General features: G+C 37.7%; 1 protein-coding gene across 1 annotated transcript; it reads left to right on the top strand.

The window, feature by feature from the left end:
- The first annotated feature begins 23962 nt into the window (after window positions 1-23962).
- On the top strand, window positions 23963-24700 carry LOC131639754 (uncharacterized). The gene has a single exon (XM_058910218.1). It carries the CDS (start codon window positions 23963-23965, stop codon window positions 24698-24700), a length of 738 nt encoding a protein of 245 aa, XP_058766201.1.
- Window positions 24701-25007: the final 307 nt, after the last annotated feature.

Here is a 25007-nt window from a genome sequence, read left to right as displayed (position 1 = left end):
AAAGAAGGTATAAACTGATTATGCTCAATGGAGTCTTCAGGCAACATGCCCCTTGATATATTAATCTCTGGAATGATTTCTTTTTACTCTGAGGAGTTCTCAAGTCTCTTTTACTTTGACATGATCAAGCTCTTCATGGATTCTCACAATGGAAACTTCCTTGATGTTTAAGCAAATGTTTTGTATGCAAAAGGATGTTAATTCTAAGAATGATAATTCTAATGCAAAGCCTATGCTAGTCTTGAAGTTTAAAAACTTTTTATGCAATGAAGTGGCCGCCTCTTGTGAATGACATGCAAAGCGGGCATACAATACCAACATAAATATGTGTTACGCTTCATTGGGAGTCAGCTAAACGCTATCTCATTGGAGTGCGTCTTTGAAATAAACCTTACTTCAATTAGGACTTTTAAGGGTTGTAACTTGGCCGGGTTCACGGTTTTCAGAAACAAAGGATTTTTAGGCTCAAAATTATTTGGTGCCCACCCCCTTCATGATGTTCTCCAGTCCTAAGTTCAATTAACTCAACATGAGTGCTCATCCTTCACAAGGAATTTTGGAATGGTCGAGAAATCAATGAATTTTTTCGGACATGGCAGTCGCTCACTTTTTATTCTTCTAACTCATTATCACACGACTTTGTTCTTTCTTTATTTTCACCATCATTTTTCTTTTTATCGCTATATTCTTTTCTTTCATCATTTCTTCTTTTTTCTTTCTTTCTTTTTTCTCCTTTTTTTTTTCTTCTTCTTTTTTTTTGAACAAGTCGTGTGACCCCGTATTGTCTTTGATTCGTTGGAAGTGATTGCGACCGCCTCATTCCATGATTGATGAAGAATTACCATTGTGGTATCGTCATCTTTTGACCTCTTGGTAGGTGAAGGATGACCATTACGGTTTTGACTTTCCTCAACCTTTCGAAGGATAACCATTGTTGTATCCTTAGATACATACCCTTGATGAGTTTTGAACACTCGGTCAAGTTAAATGAACGCTACCCTGCCCCAGGGTTAAAATAAGGGTTTTTTCCTGATCAGAAAAGAAACTCCTACTCCAAGGCTCAAAGGGGTTAACGAGGGTTTATCTCCCTTATATCTCCGGTGTTTGGGGATTTGAAACAATGCCTGTACATCCTCAGTAGGGTTTTATTCAAAAGCACACAATTAAGGATTTTGCATTTTTTTTCATCATTCTCCCTCTGCTCGTTGCCTAAGCAAGATATAAGTAAAAAAGTTGGTATCGTAATGCCAAAAACATTTTTTTTATGAGTGAAAACGAATGGATTACTTCAAGACAAACATAAACAATGCATTATGATTTTCATTCGAAAATTAACAAGTTTTTACATGCTAGCAATGCTTAAACAAACAATGAAACGTTACAAATGAGAATGCAATAAAGAACTAAATGAATGCCATTGTTGAGGAGACTTGATTCCGTATGGGCTTATTGCTCTTGAATGTTTTTTTTTTTTTTTTTGCAGTTTTGATACCCCACTAAGACTTCAATTCGTGCATAAAACCTCTTGGAGTGGATGTGGTTGTTCTGAAATCAACGAGGACTTGAATTCTGCCTTTGAATGTCCTACCACCTTCAATTGAATGGCTAGGTGCCCCAGCATGGTAGCCACTTAGCATTACCAAATGTTCCTTCCACGCACTTTAGATTACTTCCCAGAAGAATATTCCAACAAAAGGCGTACAAGAGTGGTGCATTTTTGCTTTACTTTAGGGATTCGAGCAATGCAATGATGCAATACTCAAGATAGACAAGGTCTTGCTTATCCCTCGGTCGGGAGCCCCAAATATAGATGCTAGAACAGTAACCACCATCATGACTGAAAGAATATTGCATTATCATCGAACTCAAGAGATCTATCTGTGGTGAGGAAGACCCAAAACACAACTGAAATACCATCAATCAGGGATATAACTGAGCACAAGGTATTGAAATTACATCGGTTGATTTCTCATATTCTTTCTCTATTGACGAGCAAAGGCCACTGAGAAGAAAATTTCGGGAAGAGATGACACATTATATGAAGCAACAGCTTGAGAATGAGAAATGCCTCTGCAGAACACTCTTGATTACCACATGGCAAAATATTCTGATGAAGTCACACAAGAACTTGTAATGCTTTAGGGATTCGAGCAATGCGAATGGTGCAGTGCTCAAGATAAGAATACGTCTTGCTTATCCCTCGGTCGGGAGCCCCAAGGAACTTCCACATATGCACCAGAGATGATTACCACTTTAGCTTCAATATCCAAACCATTCGGAGTGAGAATAAATGTCCCTTGCAGTTTTTTTTTTTACATCAGGCACAAACCAATAACATCTAAATCAGCAGAGTCACGACTTTTTTATGGCTTCCAATATTTCCTCCAAGAGGTGGAACCCTTCGTCAATTTCAATACTCAGGAACTTGAAGACTTCAATGATGTGAATGCTCCTTACCAAGAATAGGAATCTCAACATTATTTCAGACCTTCTGCTTCATAGGACCTTCTTTTGAGGTGAGATTAACATTGCATTTGGCCTTTGAAGAACTTGTCTCAACTCCTCTTGTCAAAGAGAAAAGGCTTGAATAACCTCCATACACTGATTCATGTCAGCCCCCATTTCCGTTCTTATCTTAGTCAAAACCCCACGGAGTTGTTCCATTGTTAACTTTCAAGCACATAGCGGTGAGAAGTCAATTTGTTGTTGAAGTCAGAATTTGAATGGAAAGGGCCCTCATAAACTTCTGAGAGAACTATGAAATGCATGATAGTATGAATGCATGTTTCATTTCTAAGGGATCCTAAAGTCTTTTCATCAACTTTTGTTTCTCTTTTATTCTTTTTTTTTTTTGTATATAGTATCTTTTCTTTTCTTTTTTTTTTTTCATCTTTTCTATTTTTCTACTTCTTTTGTTTCCTCCTTTTTTGGAAATATACTTTAGGATCCCCCACAAATGAAGTGGATACAACAATGATGTTATGCAATGCACAAGCATGGGATCAAGGTCCATATAATCTTAGTAACCACTGTACAATCCTTTGAATAACTGATGTAGGCCAGATGTCACGAGATTAAAGGTCCGACACCTTTTTGAATACCAGGAGAACCAATAGTCACCAACAGAACTGAATAGTCACCAACGGTACCTGTCATGTATATCCCTCCCCACTCACGGGTGAATCTAGGCCAGGGTAGGTCAAAATGGCAACCAGCGTTATCAGTCCTCCTGAGGTACCACCATTGTTGCATCTACATGCCAACAATGATACCCCATTTGGACCTCGACTGGGCGTGGGTCTCATGATCGCACTAGACAAGACCTGACATCTCATCGGCGTCATGACTATCCACTCTATCCTAGGTATCCTATGTGTCAACTCTGGCCTGGGTATTGGGCCTTTTACCTCATAGAACATCCCACCCAACCTGCAAACAGAGAAAATATGTGGCCCCCACGGGGACCCATAATATAGTCCAGATGCATGCGAAAAGTAAACATGATATGCAAGCAGGAAAATAGACATGATGTGCAAGCACATATATACAATATGTAAATAAATAAAAAAAACAAAATAACACCCAATAAAAGAAACAAACAAAGGCTAGGATCGACTCGCTAAGAATGGACCAGCACAGGTCTATCACAAAAAGGAGAAGTATCATAATTCTTTTCCCCAGCAGAGTCGCCAGCTGTCGCTACCGCGAAAAATGGAATCAGAGTCGCCACTAATATATTCATCCCATAAGGGAAAGGAATATCAGAAAACCTAACTCAGAATAAGAACAAGGTCTTTCGACCAGAGAATCTAGGCACGGGAGTCGGTTACGCAAGGGGAAGGTGCTAGCACCCCTCACGCCCATCGTACTCGATGGTATCCACCTATGTTTGTTTCTATCTAAAGGGTGTCTGATGTCTAAAACCTAAATGCGAATGCATGCAAAAGAAATACGGGGAAAAGAAGGAATTATTTACAAGTGTGCTCGCTTAGGCCCCGCGACCCAATGCCTACGTATCCCTTACAAGGAATCAGAGCGACCGTAGTTCGGCTCCATAGTTTCCATTTGTTTTGTGTTTTTTAATTGAACAGCGGTTAAGGTCACAATCCACGATGCTCGACCTTTGGAGACTTATACGCCTACTTTTGGAAAGGACTTAACTTGTTCTTAGGTGCCTAACAAGGCAAAAGAAAATGAACTTGGGTTTGTGTCTTTTATTGTAATTCCATGATGACAAAACCCACTACAAGGCTTCGCATCACTTCCTTACTTTGTTTTTAAATCTGACCATTTATTAAGTATTTTGAATGTTTTTGGTTGGGTATTTTTTAAGGGAGATTTACTTTGCGACTTAGATCACACCAAGAAAAAGAGTTTTGTTTTTGACTATTTAGAGAATGCACATTGAGGTCTACACCACAATCGATTCTCTAAATAACGGATAAGAAATACATCGAAATCTACATTCCAATCATTTCTTTTCCGTTTAGTATAAAAGAACGTACATCGGGGCCTACACCCCAATCACTTCTTTTCTACTATGTGAGAAAGAACGTACATCGGGGCCTACGCCCCAATCATTTCTTTCTCACTAAACATCAGAAAAGTCACAGTATGATCTCTGTCAGGTTTTTTTATTAAGTATTTTAGAGTTGAAAAAGAAAAGAAATGAACAAAGGAGACTAACCTATTCTCTAATCTAATTGTCATTTACAAGTCTAAATCTACATCTAATGTTAACATACTAATGGGATATATTCTAAGAGGAGCATGCAAATGGTATTGACAAAATAGGCCCAAAATATGGCCAAAAAGCTAAGCAACAAGATTACACAACAATTATACAAAGATAGCATGAAAATGATACAAAAGCAATAGAGAAGCAATTCAAATATTAGTACAAAATTATTCTAAAAAATACTATTATTTTATGGCGTTTTTATGAAGGAGAAATCAATTAAAAGTCAAAATTAAACTATCCTAAAACCTAATTAAGAAGCTAATATTTTTTATTGCATTTTTATGTCAACTATTACCTAAAAAGTCTAACAAAAATTATGATTCTAACTATTGTTATTACCTAAAAATCTAATGAGAAGATTATGATTTTACATGTTTTTTGTTATCTAAAAAGTATAGTAAAAAAAGTAAGTAAGAAGACCTAAAATCTATCAATTAAGTGAGTCAGGGGGGTGTGAATGCAAAAACAAGGTGTGAAGAAAGAACTGGGGCGCTACAGCCCAAAGAATTAGCTCATCAGCATTTTTTTTTTTGGAGATTTTAGTCAAAAATAAACAACAATGGGCCAAAGGGAGATGTGTTGATAGCATTTTTCGTGGCCCAGGGTGTTGATCCAAAAATCAGATTTTCTATTTTATATAAAAAAAAAGAAAATAAATTAAATAAAATTAGGGATGAAATAGGGATTTAGGGTTTTACTCATGCGACGCATCAGCTTCCGAACGCACTCTCCCCCTTCGCTCAAACGCGACGGCGGTGCAGCGACGGAGATCCCTCTCCGATCGATTCCTTCTCCGATGTCTCTCACTCTCAGACTCTCTTCATCTCTCTCGGACAATCGGTGCGACGGCGCCACCTCTCTTTCTCACAGACGCGATGGCGACGGTGGTATCATCTCCGTATCTGATCAAGCATTCAAGTCTTCGTCTCAAATGATCCTCTCTCTCTCTCTCACAGTTTGTTTCAACTTCGTTTCTCCGCCTCAACACTTTCTTCTTCTCTTGCACTCATCTCGATTCTCTCGCGCTTCTCCGATTCGGATTCTAATCGACCTAACAGATTCAGCAGGTAAACGCCTTCAATATTTTTGCTGCTTTTTCTTCTTCTTCTTGATTTTGTTTCTTCTTCTATCTTCTTTTAATTCTTGTTTTTTCTGTGTGTTGTTATTGTTGATACGACCTGTCGTTACGGAGAATTCATTGTGATTGAGAGCAGAGTATGAATTTGAGGTGGCGGAGGATCGATGATGGAGATTGAAGATGATGATTCGTGAGAGAGGTTATGGTGAAGAAAGGTTCATAGGAGGTTTGAAGAAGTTTGTTACGGTTTCTGTTGTAGGTTGAAGATGAAGATTATGGATTGTGAGAGTGTTATGGTTGAAGATGGAATTGAGGTGATGAAGATGGGAGAGAGTATTGAAGATGGTGGAAAAATGGTGAAGTGAAGGTTATGATGAATGAAGAATCGAGAAGATTGAGTCATCCCCCATTCAGAGAGTGAGCTCTGCTATATATGGATTCAAAGGTTAGTTTCTTTCTTGATTTTCAGTTATCCGTTTTCTCTTACTCCTTCTCCTCCTTTTTCTGTTATGGCCTTGAAACTGTTAAAAGGTAGTTACATGTTAGTGTGATTCTGTTATGATAGTTGGGTTAGTTACTAGGTGGTTAGGATTCTGTTTAGTTAGTTAGGGATTGATTAGAAGCTGTTAGGGGCAGTTAGGGATGAGCAGCAACTGTGTGTATTTTGAACTGTGCAGGGTGATGTTATTTTTGTTTTCGTTTTGAAGTGGAACTTGAGGTAGAATGGTTATGGCGTATATTGATGTGTATTTATTTTTCTGGTTTTGTAGTGCAGGGACTGTTGTGGTTGAATTATTCTGAATGTGGTTGGTTTAATGTGCAGAGCTCGAATTAGCTTGAGGGTGAGGTCTGAACCGGTTCAAGCTTGTTTTTGTTGGCGGATTGGTGTTAAACAGGGGTCCGGTTCGGTTCTGATGCCGTAAGAGGTATGTTATGAGCTCTGTTCCTTTTTCTCTTAGTCAACTTCCTATTTCCATCTGAATTTTTCTGTTCCTGTTGATCTCAGTCCGCTGCCACTTTGTTATGTCGCAGCTTCTTTTGATTTCTATCCCTTCCACTCAGGTCAACAAAAGTGCTCGTCTTTGAATAATGCAGTGCGTTCTTTTCCTTGTGATGTCCCAGGTATGATATAAATCATATGGCATATTGTTGTATCAAAAATACTCCTAAGAAGACCATGGAACAACAACATGAAACATGAAGATTGGCTTGGAAGCATGTCTAGGGTGGTGTTGACTGCAGGTCTGAGTATGACTTTGACAAGTCGGTACGGAGCATGATTGATCCTGGATCTGTTAGGTAACTGCTTATATCTGTTTTGATGCTGAACCGATTTATAACTGAGTATGATATGGGGCTGTTTGTATTTGAGACTGGTTTTGTTGCTGCAGAATTTACGGTTCAGCTGCGGTTCGGTTTTGTTGAAGCGAAGGTTGCAAGTTTGATTGTATGTTGGCTTGAAGAAATGTTGAAGAAGCTATGAAGACAGATGCCGAAGCTTTTTAGGAATAGGCTTCTTCTTTTGTAAAAAAAAAATTTTTAATCATTTTTCCTTGTAATGGCTCCCTTTTTTTCTTATAATGACCTTGATTTGGAACTTTGAATTGAATTTATCTTGTAATGAAGTTCTTTTTCTTTCAAATGAATGTAACTATTATTCTCTTCATTTTCATTTGCTTTGAATTGTAACCCAAGTCTTTGGTCAAAGGTCAAAAGTTCGGGTCAAAAACTCAACTGTTCCTATGTTGTACATTTTCTTGTAGATCTTCCATTTTCATTTGATGACCTTGTATTGAAACGAATCTCGTATTGATTTTGAAGCAACATATGACAAGCTTTAACTTTGAATTCAAAATTGCATTTCCCTCCTAAATGTTTAAATGAATCTTCATATATTTCTTTCAGTTTGCAACTTGAACAGACATCATGAAATAAGAGCCCAGGATGATTCATTATGAACTTCATTAACAAAGTTGACCGTCCATGGTTGACTTTGACTAAGAGTTGAAATTTTGCCAAATGTCTTTAACAATTGAAAGTGGCCCGATACCTTCTTCAAACGAATGAATACACACTTTTTTGGCGAAGCTTCAAACGGATAGCTTGTATTCCGAGTAATCAAATGAACCAAACTTTGAATTGGAGAATAAACCAGATGACACCCTAACATTTAGATGATCATAGGAACAACTCTGAAAATCCACCAGTTGACACAATCCCAGCGAAACAAACCTTAATCCACGATTAGTTGAAAATTCAATAGAAACAAGCCTGCACAAAGTATGAACTTCAAGCCATGTGAAACCTCAGCTCTATCTACAACCTCGATCCCTTGCCAATCTTATTGGTTAATGATGTATGTTATGTCAATGACCTAATGAAGTACGTACATGAATATGATATGAAAGTCGATTGGGAATAAATAAGTGGGCAAATTTTGGGGTGCAACACTCATCCCCATACTTGCTCCATGTTGATATAGATGTCCTTAGAAGAGGCAAACAACTCCCAGCAACAAGGCATTCTAGCCTCATCCAACCAATCACTGAAATAGAAATATGGCAGGCCCTCCAAAGCATTGGAGATAACAAGGCTCCTGGAGCAGATGGATACAATGCAAGATTTTTCAAGAAAAGCTGGAACATCATAAAGAAAGATGTGATCAATGCAGTCCAAGAATTCTTCCAAGAAAAGAGGTTATATGCAGCTGTCAATTGTGCCTTAGTTACCTTGATTCCTAAGACTAAGGAGGCAAAAACCATGAAAGAATTAAGACCCATAGCATGCTGCACTACAGTGTACAAAATTATTTCAAAGATTTTGACACTCAGACTGAGTAAGGTCATTAGTGAGATTGTTGATGACAGCCAGTCTGCATTTATTCTTGGCAGAAACATACAAGATAACATCATAGTTGCTCATGAATTGGTTAGAGGCTATAACAGGAAGCATCTATCCCCAAGATGTATTGTTCAAATGGACTTGCAGAAAGCATATGATACTGTTGAGTGGAAAGCGCTTGAACAGATCATGCAGGAGATGAACTTTCCTAAACAATTTATTGAGTGGATAATGCTATGTATTGAAACTGTCTCTTACAGGTACACTATAAATGGTCAAACTAGTAAAATTCTCAAAGCAAAAAGAGGGCTTCGACAAGGCGATCCTATATCACCTCTTCTATTTGTCCTGATCATGGAGTATCTTCATAGATGCCTAGCTAAGCTGCAAGATAATCCAAAGTACAAGTACCATCCCAAATGTGCTAAATTGAGATTAACCAATATTTGTTTTGTAGATGACCTCTTATTATTCTCTAGAGGTGATGAGACATCCATGGTACAAATGATGACTGCCTTTCAAGATTTCTCAGCAGCAACTGGTCTAAAAGCAAATCCAAGTAAATGCAAGGTTTACTTTGGTGGAACAAATGATCTGGAGAAGAGGAAAATATTGAAATCCACAAACTTTGAGGAAGGACAACTACCTTTCAAATACCTTGGAGTCCCCCTCACTAGCAGGAAACTTAGCATTAGCCAATGCCAGCCTCTCATAGACAGGATTGTAGCCAAGATCCATCATTGGACCTCAAAACTACTCAGTTCTGCTGGTAGATGTCAACTAGTTAAAAGCACTCTGTTTTCTGTGGCTGCCTATTGGATGCAGGTATTTCCATTGCCAAAAAAGATAATACATCAAATGGAGGCCATATGTAGAAGCTTTCTTTGGAGTGGCAAAGAGTGCAGCAGGAAGGCTCCTGTAGCCTGGAATACAGTATGTGATCCAAGGTGTGCAGGAGGACTAAATATCACTTCCCTTGAGGATTGGAATAAAGCAACCATGTTGAAACTCCTTTGGAATATTCAAGGAAAAAAAGATAAACTATGGGTCAAATGGCTTGATACATACTATGTGAAGGGGAGAGATATTTTTCAGGTGCAGTGTACTGTTAATTCTTCATGGGTCCTCAAGCAAATCCTGAAGAATAGAAACATAATTGTGGATAGACAAAAATGGGAACACAGTGTACAGCAAGAGAAGTTCCACACATCCAGCTGGTACAAAGATATTCGTGGGGAAAAGGAACCAGTAGAATGGAAACGAATGTTTTACTCAAATGTTGCTAGGCCTCGAGCGAAATTCCAATTGTGGTTACTCTTCATGGGGCACATTGCTACAAAAGATAGACTCACCCGGTTTGGTGTGAATCTTGAAAAGAACTGCACTTCCTGTCATGAAGATGAATCAATTGATCATCTTTTCTTCTCTTGTAGGAAAACAAACACCATATGGCAGACTATCCTACATTGGATTGGCTACTCGCGAACTCCTAGGCAATGCTCTGAAGAAAAGAGATGGCTGATATAGGAAAGTAATAGAAAAGGTTGGAAGCGACAATTGCTTAAAGTTGCATTGGCTGAGACGACTTATTTCCTATGGAAAGCTAGGAATGATCATATTTTTAACCAAATTGACATAGGCAGTGTGCTTACTTCTAGCATCAAGACTAGTATAGTAACTAGAAGTAGCCTATCTAAACATCTTAGAGGATATGTTAATGTAGGAAATATGAGTATTAGCTAGCTTTGATTACAGTTGTATGGTTGGATTGATTTGAAACCTGGATCCCTTTGGATCGGATGTATTTCTGTGTTTTTGTGGAATAAAAGTATATATATTCTCCAAAAAAAAAATAGCGGGTTTGAAAAATTATATGTTTGAAATTTTGTAATGAGTCCTATTTTTTTAAAATGTATTTTTAAAACATGTATTTGATATATTTTATTTATGTATGAGCCAATTAAAAAAATTGAAATAGTCATTTTACATAATAACATCCAAATCTCATAAAATATTGTAAAATAATCATTGTACCACTTTAATAACAATATTTTCATATTTTCCGAAATGGTCTTTTGCGCGCATCTAAACTTCTTTTGGATGCAACTGCAGGAGGATCGTTGATGTCAAAAGCTAATGAGGAAGCAATTGAGATAATTGAAAAGATGGCTATGAATGATCATCAAATTCAACACAATCGGGGGACTTCACAAAGAAAACCATGGATTATTGAACTTGGTACAAATGATGCAATTTTGACCCAAAGCAAGTTGGTTTCACAACAAGTGGAGGAACTTACCAAAAAAATGTCAAGACTTCCTCAACAAATCAAAGAGTTACAAGAGGTTACTCCAAAGCAAAAGAAAGTGGCATCATGTGAGCTATGTAGTGGATGGAGATCACCAAACCGGTTATTGTCCAACACCGGGTGAAGAAGTGAATTACATGGCAAATAAACGAGACTATCAACCGAGACTACCAACCGAGATAACAACCTTATCAAGCAAATCAAAACAACCAAGGTTATCAACAAAGAATAAATAACCAAGGTTGGAGACAATATGGCGGAAACTCAAATTGACAAAATCCTTATAATGCACCTCCTCCTCAAGACAGACCTCCGAAGATGGAGGAGACTCTAACACAATTCATGCAAGTTTCCATGGCAAATCAAAAGATTAACGAAGCGGCAATAAAAAACTTGGAGACTCAAGTGGGTCAACTTGCAAAACAATTGGCCGAGCAACAACCCGAAGCGTCTTTTTCGGGAAATACTTGTAGCAACCTGCCCTAAAAATTAAATTATTAGAGTCGCCACCTATTCTACCAGGGCGAATAGGAAACCTTACGAAGTTATAGAGATCGAGGTAAGATACTATATTCAGGCCGAGGGAAGGTGTTACGCACCCTCAACCCTTTCCTATGGTTTGCATTATAGGGTTAATATAAAGAAAGGTGACAGAAAGTTATAGGGTAAATGGCAAAAATTATCAAAGTTAAAGGTTTATGATTAAGGAACATAATCGGGACATAATGAGATTTATGGGGGAGGGGACTCGCCTTGTTGCCAAGTGCCTACGTACCTCCTTATGGAGGATCAGAGTCTACGTAGTTCGTGTGGAGGGTTGTACGCCCTTAGAGTTATAATTTGATTTGATATGGTTTCGGAGGCTTTTTGAGTGGCCTATCGTAGTTGTGATAATTCGTAGTTTTGAAAAGGTTTTGGGAAGTGTTTTAGGATTGGGCGTACAACCTTGATTTTAATTTGCACTATTAACCGCAATGATCAATAGGTTCGATCACCATAGTTAAAAGATTAGTAGTGGTATCGTTACCAATTTTAATTGATAGATTCAATTATCACTAATAACGAATAAAGGTATTTTTTAGGGATTTTTATAATTAATTTGTATCGTTATCCCTCGTAATCGATTAATTCGATTAAAAAGAACAATGAATTAAAGTGGGAAAAATAGGTTAATCATCGCAACCAATAAAAATAATTGAAACCATTTAACCAAATAACTATTTATTTTAATTTAATAATTATTTTAAATAAAATAGATTATTGCCCATCACGATTAATAGATTTAATCGGAACGAAAAATAAATTGGAATTTTAATATTTATAACATATATTAATTTATTTATAAAAAATAATTTATTATTATATAAATAAATATCTAAAAAGAAATTAAATAAAACATATGAATTAATTAAAATTAATTTAGTTTATTAGGGTTTTAATTCAATGTGGCAGACTTGAGAGTCTATGTTATGCATATTAGGTTTGGGTGCGTTAGATCTATGTGGCTGATGGTTCTATGGTTCAGATCTGAGGGCGCATGGTAGATTGTTACACTGGCGCAACAGGTAATCAAGAAACTAATACATTCAAAAAAAATATGTCGAAGGGGGGTTGGAACCACGCCCTTTTGTATAGACACACACACAACAACCACTCAACCAAACGCGCCCCTTTGATATAATACACGCGTTTGATGAATAATAAAGAAAACAAGAAAATATGGAAATCAACCGCGCGCGAAATTTAAACAAACCAATGACACACTGCCACGCGATCGTCTTCTCCATTTAACCTGTAATTTTCAGAACAAATAGCTATGAAATAGCTACGGTTTTTCGTGTAGCTAACAAAACCTGGAAAATAGTGAATCACACATATGCACACATAAATCCTTCGCGACCCTCCCATTACTTTCGTCCAGGCTATACGGATTCAACCATGCATCCAATTTATCCTAATTTTATTCCTAATTAAAAACCCCAAATCAAAACCCTAAAACTCAAATCGGCCTCCTATGGCATATCACATTTAAGGCACATAAACTTCAAACAATCAAACCAGAAACAATCATGGCATCAAGGTAAACCAGAACATACGATCAAAACACTATGAGAATGCATACAACATGCTAATCGAATCAAAATTCAGAGTGACTTACTTGGGCCTATTGGAGATTGTTATGGGGTTGTTGATGAAGCGTAGGGATCCAAACACGTTCAGGAACCTTCAAGGAAGCTTTTGCACTCTTTCAATCTTGTTGAAACCTTCTGAATCTCTCAAACCGATTCTCAATTTTCTTGCAAATTTTTTACTCTTGAGTTCTTGCCTCTGATCCGAATTGTCAACCCTTATTCATGTGGCATGTGTTAGGTACTTATAGATAGTGAATTAGGTTAAGAAAAATAGCCCAAAACTCCCTTGAATCCAATCTTCCCAAGTTTGAGAAATTTGATTTTATTCTTTAATGGAAGCTTGCTATTTTTGTCCAATTTTGTGCCAATATCTCCCAATCACTTATGCACGAAAATTATATTGCAATTTGTCATTAACACTGATCGGAATTGATCAATATGCATTCTTTGACATAATATTTGATTTTCCTTTAATTAAATCATTTTAAATTATTCTTAAATGAGATAAAAATCATATAAAATCAAATAATAAACTAAAATTCGTGGCACATGGTTTGGATAACATAAATAGCTTGTGGACCAAGATTGAATCATAAAAAGATGGGCCCCTTTGCAAAAAATTCCAATTTGAACCTCTTTTATTTCACATTGTGCCTCCAAAATTACCCAACTTTAGCAAGGCATATCTCTCTCAATTTTTAAGCTATGAATGATTTCTAGGACTTTTTGGAAACCTCAAGATGTCCTATATAAGCCACTTTGGAACATATTTTTCATTTGGGGATTTTATCTTGATCATATGTCCTTTGACGAAAAACTGCTTTCGAATGATGTTTGAGAAGGACCTGTAATCTTTTGTATCATATCTTCAAATGAAGCATTTCTAGCCTTGGCTTGTGAGAGACAAAGTTGTAGAGAATCCAATTTCCTTCAAAATAGGCTTTGAGTGGGTAATTTTTGATGTTCAATGTGAATGTTATGGCCAGTCAAAGTTGAGTTGACTTTCTCCTAAAGAAACCCTAATTTGAACCTTTTGCATTTGTTCATTTCTGAGTTTCTATTGATGGATCATGATCAACCTTTGATCAAATGATGGATATAACCTCACATACTTGATGTTAACCAAAATTGAGAGGTTTTGACTGTGCTTTGATTATGGTTGACTTTTAGGTCAAACCAGTTAACTGTGGATCATCTAAGCTTTTGAGTAAGTAATCTTTGGAATTGGGCTTTGACTTTTGACATAGAAGTATCTTGGATCATCATGGGCCATGGAGAGCTTAGTTAAGGATCTTGTCTTGTTGATTTCCTCAAGAGAACCTCAAACCCTAGCTTTAGGAGGCTCTTGACTAGGGGAGTGTAGTTTGGATAGACCCTTAAACCTTGAATCATTGCAGATGAAATGAAGAGGGCAAATTTTGGGGTATGACAGCTGCCCCTGTTCAATCTTCTTAAACCTGAAGAATCAGATAGGCATGTCTGCCTATCGTGATCTAAAGGTGGAAGATTATTGAACACTGAAAATGCCCTGAAATTTGCTTGCGTTGGGAAAGAGTTCTGTGGGAGGTGGGCTTATAGATGCCACCCAAGGTGAATACCCCTCATCTCTTTTTTTGAATGTGGAGTAGATGCTTTTGCAAGGGACCACTATGTTTTGGTCATAGTACAGCCTAAAAGGCAACCTGAATTTTACGCCATGCCATGATGCATGCAATGTATGATGTAGCGAGCTTGTTTGTTATTGATGGGATTTTGGAGAAGATCACTGCCGAGGGACTAATGTGAAAAACCCAATTGAGGAACTGTTTCAGAAACAGGGAAAATAAATCCATATTTGCAAGGAGACGTAACTTTATATCACTGCCAAGGGACTAACGTGATACTAATCAGCGAGATGATTTGAAGGAGATCACTGCCAAGGGACTAACGTGATGATACATAACTTAATATTGCTCGGGGACTAACGTAATAAGTCGTAGTTATGTATCATTGCCAAGGGACTAACATGATAGAGATAGATCTTGGTTACCGTCGGGGGACTAACGTACCAAAGAGACGTAGCTTCATATCACCGCCAGGGGACTAACATGATAAGAAATAACTCATTACTGCTCGGGGACTAACGTAATAAGTCGAAGTTGTGTATCATTGCCAAGGGACTAACATGATAGAAATAGATATTGGTTACCGCCGGGGGACTAACGTACCAAAGAGACGTAGCTTTATATCACCGCCGGGGGACTAACGTGATAAGACATAACTCATTACTGCTCGGGGACTAACGTAATAAGTCGTAGTTGGGAAACAAGTTTGTGGTAAAGACCACTTTCCTTGTCATCAGTTTGGAATAGCAGTTGGGAAACAAGTTTGTGGTGATGACCACTTCCTTGTCATCCAAATTGGGAATAGTAGTTGGAAACTTATCACTTGTTTGGAGACTCACGACTCGAGGGTCGGAGAAAATGGCACGTCAAATGTTTTACGACTCGCGGGTCGGGGAAAATAGCACATCAAATGTTTTACGACTCGCGGGTCGGAGATAATAGCATGTCAAATGTTTTACGACTCGCGGGTCGGAAAGGAGACCAATCATTACACAGGGTTGGAACTTACGACTCGAGGGTCGGAAAACACACCTATCACAACACGAGGGTTGGAAACTGGGTTTTTTTGTAGTATGAGAATGCGCTAGATGATATGCTAATGCGTATGCATATGTTTTATGAGTGAAATGGACAACAAGGTTGTTATCATCGGTAAGGTTACCAGGATACGTCAATCAGGTGATTGAGAATAAGCCAACAGTAAGGTTACTGGCATCGGTAAGGTTACCGGAAAGCATCAATCAGGTGATTGGAGAATATCTCAATAAGGTTACTGGCATCGGTAAGGTTACCGGGAAGCAGGTGGGCAATGTAGCTTAGCACCAGAGTTTTGAATTGGATGTTTTGATGTATGGGATAATGCTTATGCTTATGCATATGTTGATTGATGTAATGAGTGGAACGAAATAATGTCTTCTATTAGACTACTTGAAAAGGTTTCCGGGATGGATATAAACATTTGTCTTAAACAAGATTACCTAAAAAGGTTTTTAGAATGTCTTAAATAAGACTACCTAAAAGGGCTGCAAACTATCTTAAAAGACTACCTAAAAAGGTTTTTAGAATGTCTTAAATAAGACTACCTGAAAAGGTACTTAGAAAAACAATGTCTTGAAGAAGACTACCTAAGAAGGTTCTTAAAAAGGAATGTCTTAAAGAAGACTACCTAAAAGGTTATGGTGTGATGTATCGACCAATGTATGTAATGCATGATTCATACGTATTTGTCTAATGCTCTTATGATAGATTGTTGATAACCAAAGCGTGTATAGTTTGCTAATGTTGTAAGGTTGTTGGATGCTAGTGCGATTTCCCAATACCTATTTTTTGAATCTTTGAATATCGTAGTTAGGAGAAAGATTGATTCGAGGTCGTAAAGTATGAAGATGCCTTTTCCTTTTGTTGTGCGTCTAATGGATTTGATATCCATTGCCCCAATATTTTCGTGGGGAAAGATGCTTATGAGGGAGGTGCCCCAGGAAATAACCTTGTCATATGCTTTGTTGTTTAGATTTAAGGGAGTGCCCTTGACTTCCCAGATATGGAGGATTATCCATGGTGTTCTATCCTTTTGAATTTGAATTCGTCCCATGTTTGGCATGCCCCTGATTGAAATTGCTTTGAGATGTGACCCAGGTGGACTGAACCTTAGGATGAATGCCCCTAGTTAAGAGGATCCTTGATTGTGTGCCCCTATAATCATCGAGGTTTTGCCCCTGTTTAGGAAAACCCTCTGGACGTGGTTTCCCCATGCAAGAGCCTTTATTAGAAATGGTCATATTTGATTAACCAATTTCGAGATTTCCTCGATGCTAAGTGTATCTTCGTAGATGATGTTGTACCTTTTGAGAAGTAACTCTAATGCAATGCGTATGCAGATTTTGAAATTGAAGTCCGTTATGAATTAGGACTGGATGATTAGAAATGAATGCGTGAAGAAACGTAGTGATTAGAAATGGTTTTAACAAACTCAGGAGTCAGTATAACAGAATCCTGCTTAATATGCTTTCGTAGTTAACCTTGCCTCAATTAGGACTTTTGAATGTTGTAACTTGGCTTGGTTCACGGTTTTAAGAAACAACGGATATAAGGCTCGAAAATTTAGTTAACCCACCCATTTCTCCTTGATGTGCTCCAAGTCCTAAAAATTCGCCTAATCCAATGAGTGTACTTTGTTTGTAAGATAATCGTTTCAGTTTTGATGTTGAGCAGAAGCCTTAGTAGAGATCCAAGCATTGATAAAAGAAAGTCGTAAAGATCCAAGCATAGGTGAGAAACTTCGATGATTTAGCAGTCACAAGATCGTACTTTGTATTTTGCCTTTGTTTTGTTTTTACCCCTTATTTTTGCATGAACCAATTCCTTTGAATTTGATCCATCGGGATGCCCTAATTTTTGCCTAAGTCATTTGATTTTCTTTCATGGAATTTTCCATTTTGACTTAGCGGGCGCTTTCCTCCTTTTTTTTGTTTGAATGCTCCCTTAGAAATATTGATCCTTGGATATTGAATGTTGTGACTGCCATGTTGATTTTGATTTGTAAGCTTCGACTTTGATACTTCCTCGATCTTGAATGATATATTGAGGAAGAAGATGTTATGAATGTTATCTCCATTGCTTCCTCAATCTTGGATGAATGCGAGGAATAAGATATGCTTGAACCTTACTTGTATTGACTGATTCTCTTAACAACCAAAATACGCCATTGAATTAATTGAAATCTACCCTGCCCCTGGTTGAGATCAAGGTTTATTTGAAAAGTAGAAACAAACTCCAACTCCTGGCTCGAGGGGGTAACAAGGGGTTAACATCCTTATATCTCCACTGTTTGGGATTTGAAACAATGCCTGTACATCGTCGGTTTGGTCTTACCTTGAAAGCATACGCTTAGCGAGATTTAGTTATTTGTATTCGTCATTCTCCCTTAAGTTTGTTAATAATTGAAAGTGATAATTTGAAATGGAAGGTCGTAGTAATGCAAGAGCGAAGCAAACGAATTGATTTCAAAACATGCATGATTATTTTATTGAATTACTATTCGAAAAGGTACAACGTTTTACACCAAATAATACTTTATGATCGTAGAAGTTACAACTTGAAATGATAAACCTATTGATTCTAGGGGTAATCTCCTCTGTGAATCTGTTGACCTTGTTTTACTCCTTAGTTCTTAGACTTGTAGAAGTAAAAGGTAACCTCGAATTCTCCTTGGGCACGTCAAACCTGTCGGGGAATAAATTGTTAGCGGTGGGTTTTCGTTGTTTCGGAACTTCATGAGTTTCCTTTGACTGAACCTCTTTTGCTTTTTCTAAGGATAGTATCACACCATTTGCAGCCTTTAAAGTTTGTAGATTGCTAAAGAACCTATGACCCTTTTGCCCCTTGATGGGGAGTTAACATATGTCGCCTTCCCTCCATCGTAGTTATGCATCTTCGTTCAGGATATTGCCCCAGTTGGACTAATCCTTGCCCCCAGGTTATTGTAGAGTGTCCTTGTAAATTTGACGCGTTCGTAGATGAACCCCTTAATGACTAGATACCCCTTGAGTGTATCTATGAGGGAACTTCTTTGTTGAACTAATCCTTGCTCGACGATAACCTTTGTTGTATTTACAAACCTGTTACGAAAAGGCATGGACATGTAGCTGGCATGGCAAAAGGCGTCTTCTTTTTCCTTTGAAAGGCCAGACTCATTCCCAATAATTTATCCTCCTTTCTCCATAGTTTAGGATCTCTAATTTTTCTTCGCGGGTCTCGGGAAATCGGCTAGCGCGGTAAGTACGAATATGGGCGAAGGTAGAATGCAAATGTAGATGTATGAATGCATGAAAATGCGAATGCATGCGTATGCAAAAGACTCCTTCTCTCTTTTTTTTTTGCGTATGCGGTGACTCGTTATATGTAATGCGGACGTGCGACATATATAATCCTAAGGATAGCCTATGCGGACTTAGGTGTGAAGTCAGACCCTAGAGAAATACGTGCAAGCTAGATGCTATGACACGCCAATGGAAATCCCTTAGATTAAGGAGTACACAGAAGGTGGCGGTTGGTGACCGTTCAAAACTGTCACCAAATCTCATGGCCATCGAGAGGCCGTTTGATGTGTACCAATGAAGTTGTCCCTCGTGGGAAGGTTCTCTATGCGGAACACAACCTATCTAAGGACGGTATTGGATGAAATGAAATCTCTACAGGCTAGGGATTGTAGATGCATAAATGGAAATCCAAACCCTACCTGTTAGAGGGTGCGCGGGAATATGCACGGGGTGACCGTCCAAGACAGTCACTGGATCTCATGGCCATCGAGAGGCCAATTGACGTATTCTCACGAAGATGTCCTTCGTACGAGGGATGCGATTTTTAGAAATAGAATCCCTACAGGATAGGGAATGCGAAGATGTAGGTGCAGGGAGATTGTACAAAACAGTCGCTAAGTCTCACGACCATCGAGAGGCCAATTGACGTGCATAAATCGAGATGTCCTTCGTGGGAAGGACATGGTCTTGGAAATAGCATCCCAACGGGCTAGAGAATGCGTAGGAACACCTGCAAAATTAAGACGCAAATATTTGCAGTGTATAAATCGCAAACATATTATAAGCATTTAAGCACAAAAGCCCTAAGTTCATAGGTTCGGCATGACGGTTTAGGGAGGCTACCCTTCCCATTGGTATGTTCTAGAAGGTCTCATGGGGTCGTTCGTAGCCTCCGAGACTTTTTGTCTCTTTGGATTTTAGAACAACTCATTTTATCCATGAGGTTCGAATTTTTGGGGTAGGTTCCCGGAGAGATCAGCTAAATACCCAGTCCTGCCCTCAACAAAGTCAAGCCTCGTTTTGGACATTTCCGAATATTCAACCCACTCCGAGTGGAGTTATCAATAAGACTCGTAGGCGATTCAAGTCCCCCTGGTCTCAAGGATAACTCCCACACTTAGGTTTTAACACAACATAATATACCCAGCAGTGCATATAATGAAACAGTTATGCAATTAAATACAAATATATAAACATAAACAAATAAAATATTTTCAGGCAAAAATAAATAAATAAACAAATTAAATAAAAATAAATAAAAAATAAAACACAAACCCTAAAAATGGCGAATTAGCCAAACCCTAAAAATCTGCCAAACCTAAACCCTGCCAAAACCTATAGGAGCATAGTATTCACCATTAAGTGTTTTCCCCAGTGGAGTCGCCAGCTGTAGCAACCTGCCCTAAAAATTAAATTATTAGAGTCGCCACCTATTCTACCAGGGCGAATAGGAAACCCTACAAAGTTATAGAGATCGGGGTAAGATACTATATTCAGGTCGAGGGAAGGTGTTAAGCACCCTCAACCCTTTCCTATGGTTTGCATTATAGGGTTAATATAAAGAAAGGTGACAGAAAGTTATAGGGTAAATGGCAAAAATTATCAAAGTTAAAGGTTTATGATTAAGGAACATAATCGGGACATAATGAGATTTATGGGGGAGGGGACTCGCCTTGTTGCCAAGTGCCTACGTACCTCCTTATGGAGGATCAGAGTCTACATAGTTCGTGTGGAGGGTTGTACGCCCTTAGAGTTATAATTTGATTTGATATGGTTTCAGAGGCTTTTTGAGTGGCCTGTCGTAGTTGTGATAATTCGTAGTTTTGAAAAGGTTTTGGGAAGTGTTTTAGGATTGGGCGTACAACCCTGATTTTAATTTGTACTATTAACCGCAATGATCAATAGGTTCGATCACCATAGTTAAAAGATTAGTATTGGTATCGTTACGAATTTTAATTGATAGATTCAATTATCACTAATAACGAATAAAGGTATTTTTTAGGGATTTTTATAATTAATTTGTATCGTTATCCCTCATAATCAATTAATTCGATTAAAAAGAACAATGAATTAAAGTGGGAAAAATAGGTTAATCATCGCAACCAATAAAAATAGTTGAAACCATTTAACCAAATAACTATTTATTTTAATTTAATAATTATTTTAAATAAAATAGATTATTGCCCATCGCGATTAATAGACTTAATCGGAACGAACAATAAATTGGAACTTTAATATTTATAACATATATTAATTTATTTATAAAAATAATTTATTATTATATAAATAAATATCTAAAAAGAAATTAAATAAAACATATGAATTAATTAAAATTAATTTAGTTTATTAGGGTTTTAATTCAATGTGGCAGACTTGAGGGTCTATGTTATACATATTAGGTTTGGGTGCGTTAGATCTATGTGGCTGATGGTTCTATGGTTCAGATCTGAGGGCGCATGGTAGATTGTTACACTGGCGCAACAGGTAATCAAGAAACTAATACATTAAAAAAAAAAAACGTCGAAGGGGGGGGGGGGGTTCGAACCCACGCCCTTTTATATACACACACACACAACAACCACTCAACCAAACGCGCCCCTTTGATATAATACACGCGTTTGATGAATAATAAAGAAAACAAGAAAATATGGAAATCAACCGCGCGCGAAATTTAAACAAACCAATGACACGCTGCCACGCGATCGTCTTCTCCATTTAACCTGTAATTTTCAGAACAAATAGCTACGAAATAGCTACGGTTTTTCGTGTAGCTAACAAAACCTGGATAATAGCGAATCACACATATGCACACATAAATCCTTCGCGACCCTCCCATTACTTTCGTCCAGGCTATACGGATTCAACCATGCATCCAATTTATCCTAATTTTATTCCTAATTAAACACCCCAAATCAAAACCCTAAAACTCAAATCGGCCTCCTATGGCATATCACGTTTAAGGCACACAAACTTCAAACAATCAAACCAGAAACAATCATGGCATCAAGGTAAACCAGAACATACGATCAAAACACTATGAGAATGCATACAACATGCTAATCGAATCAAAATTCAGAGTGACTTACTTGGGCCTATTGGAGATTTTTATGGGGTTGTTGATGAAGCGTAGGGATCCAAACACGTTCAGGAACCTTCAAGGAAGCTTTTGCACTCTTTCAATCTTGTTGAAACCTTCTGAATCTCTCAAACCGATTCTCAATTTTCTTGCAAATTTTTTACTCTTGAGTTCTTGCCTCTGATCCGAATTGTCAACCCTTATTCATGTGGCATGTGTTAGGTACTTATAGGCAGTGAATTAGGTTAAGAAAAATAGCCCAAAACTCCCTTGAATCCAATCTTCCCAAGTTTGAGAAATTTGATTTTATTCTTTAATGGAAGCTTGCTATTTTTGTCCAAATTTGTGCCAATATCTCCCAATCACTTATGCACAAAAATTATATTGCAATTTGTCATTAATACTGATTGGAATTGACCAATATGCATTCTTTGACATAATATTTGATTTTCCTTTAATTAAATCATTTTAAATCATTCTTAAATGAAATAAAAATCATATAAAATCAAATAATAAACTAAAATTCGTGGCACATGGTTTGGATAACATAAATAGCTTGTGGACCAAGATTGAATCATAAAAAGATGGGCCCCTTTGCAAAAAATTCCAATTTTAACCTCTTTTATTTCACATTTTGCCTCCAAAATTACCCAACTTTAGCAAGGCATATCTCTCTCAAAATTTAAGCTATGAATGATTTCTAGGACTTTTTGGAAACCTCAAGATGTCCTATATAAGCCACTTTGGAACACATTTTTCATTTGGGGATTTTATCTTGATCATATGTCCTATGACAAAAAACTGCTTTCGAATGATGTTTGAGAAGGACCGGTAATCTTTTGTATCATATCTTCCAAATGAAGCATTTCTAGCCTTGGCTTGTGAGAGACAAAGTTGTAGAGAATCCAATTTCCTTCAAAATAGGCTTTGAGTGGGTAATTTTTGATGTTCCATGTGAATGTTATGGCCAGTCAAAGTTGAGTTGACTTTCTCCTAAAGAAACCCTAATTTGAACCTTTTGCATTTGTTCATTTCTGAGTTTCTATTGATGGATCATGATCAACCTTTGATCAAATGATGGATATAACCTCACATACTTGATGTTAACCAAAATTGAGAGGTTTTGACTGTGCTTTGATTATGGTTGACTTTTAGGTCAAACCAGTTAACTGTGGATCATCTAAGCTTTTGAATAAGTAATCTTTGGAATTGGGCTTTGACTTTTGACATAGAAGTATCTTGGATCATCATGGGCCATGGAGAGCTTAGTTAAGGATCTTGTCTTGTTGATTTCCTCAAGAGAACCTCAAACCCTAGCTTTAGGAGGCTCTTGACTAGGGGAGTGTAGTTTGGATAGACCCTTAAACCTTGAATCATTGCAGATGAAATGAAGAGGGCAAATTTTGGGGTATGACAGCTGCCCCTGTTCAATCTTCTTAAACCTGAAGAATCAGATAGGCATGTCTGCCTATCGTGATCTAAAGGTGGAAGATTATTGAACACTGAAAATGCCCTGAAATTTGCTTGCGTTTGGAAAGAGTTCTGTGGGAGGTGGGCTTATAGATGCCACCCAAGGTGAATACCCCTCCTCTCTTTTTTTGAATGTGGAGTAGATGATTTTGCAAGGGACCACTGTGTTTTGGTCATAGTACGGCCTAAAAGGCAACCTGAATTTTACGCCATGCCATGATGCATGCAATGTATGATGTAGCGAGCTTGTTTGTTATTGATGGGATTTTGGAGAAGATCACTGCCGAGGGACTAATGTGATAAACCCAATTGAAGAGCTCTATTCTAAATCAAAACTTACCTTATCCTTATGCCCCTTCCAAGAAGGATGATGCTCGACTCTATGTTCGGTTCATGGATATTTTCAAGCAATTACAAATCAACATTACTTTTTCCGAGGCGATTGACCATATGCCGAAGTATGCTAAATTCATGAAAGATATCCTCACCAAGAAGAAGAGATATACGGAAGAGGAGACTATTATGGTGGATGCAAGATGTAGTGCAATCATTCAAAGGACTTTACCAAAGAAGGAAGGTGATACAGGACGAGTTACTTTACCGGTTACGATAGGAGATATGTATATTAGTAAAGGGTTGATTGACTTGGGATCAAGCATTAATTTAATTCCCTTGTCTATTGTGAAAAGATTGGGGAATGTTGAAATGAGATTCACAAGAATGACTTTGCAACTAGCTGACAAGTCTACTCCTTCTCCGTATGGAGTAGCTTTAGATTTACTTGTGAAAGTGGACAGATTTTTCTTTCCATTGGATTTTGTTGTCATTGATATGGAAGAAGATGTGGATGCACCATTGAAACTTGGTCGCCCGTTCATGAAGACCGCAAGAATGATGATCGATGTAGATGATGGTCTTATGAAAATGAGGATTCAAGATGAAGATATTTGTTTCAACCTCTTTGAAGCTATGAAGCACTCTAATGATAAGGGACATCGTTTTAGACTTGATGTTACCGAAGAAGCAATCTTTGAGGTTACAAGTCAAATCCACTTCTCAACACCTCTTGAGAAGACTCTAAGAAATGCACTTGAAGATGTTGCCTTCCCACTTGAAGTATCTATTTATTGATGATGATGGTGACAAACCGGTTATCATTAGTAACACTTTGTCCGACAAGGAGGAACGTGGTTTAGTTCAAGTTTTGAGGAAAAATCAGAGTGTAATAGCTTGGGTCATATCTAACTTGAAAGGCATTATCCCGACCTATTATATGTATAAAATTATGATGGAAGAAGAATTCAAGCCAATAGCACAACCTCAAAGGCGTTTGAATCCTACTATGAAAGAGGTTGTGAGAAAATAAGTGGTGAAGTTGTTAGAAGCCAGAATGATCTATCCGATTTCTGATAGTGAGTGGGTAAGTCTAGTTCAAGTG

This window comes from Vicia villosa, unplaced genomic scaffold, assembly GCF_029867415.1.
Source record: "Vicia villosa cultivar HV-30 ecotype Madison, WI unplaced genomic scaffold, Vvil1.0 ctg.002755F_1_1, whole genome shotgun sequence".
NCBI lineage: Eukaryota > Viridiplantae > Streptophyta > Magnoliopsida > Fabales > Fabaceae > Vicia > Vicia villosa.
This window is presented reverse-complemented; position numbering and strand designations above follow the sequence as displayed.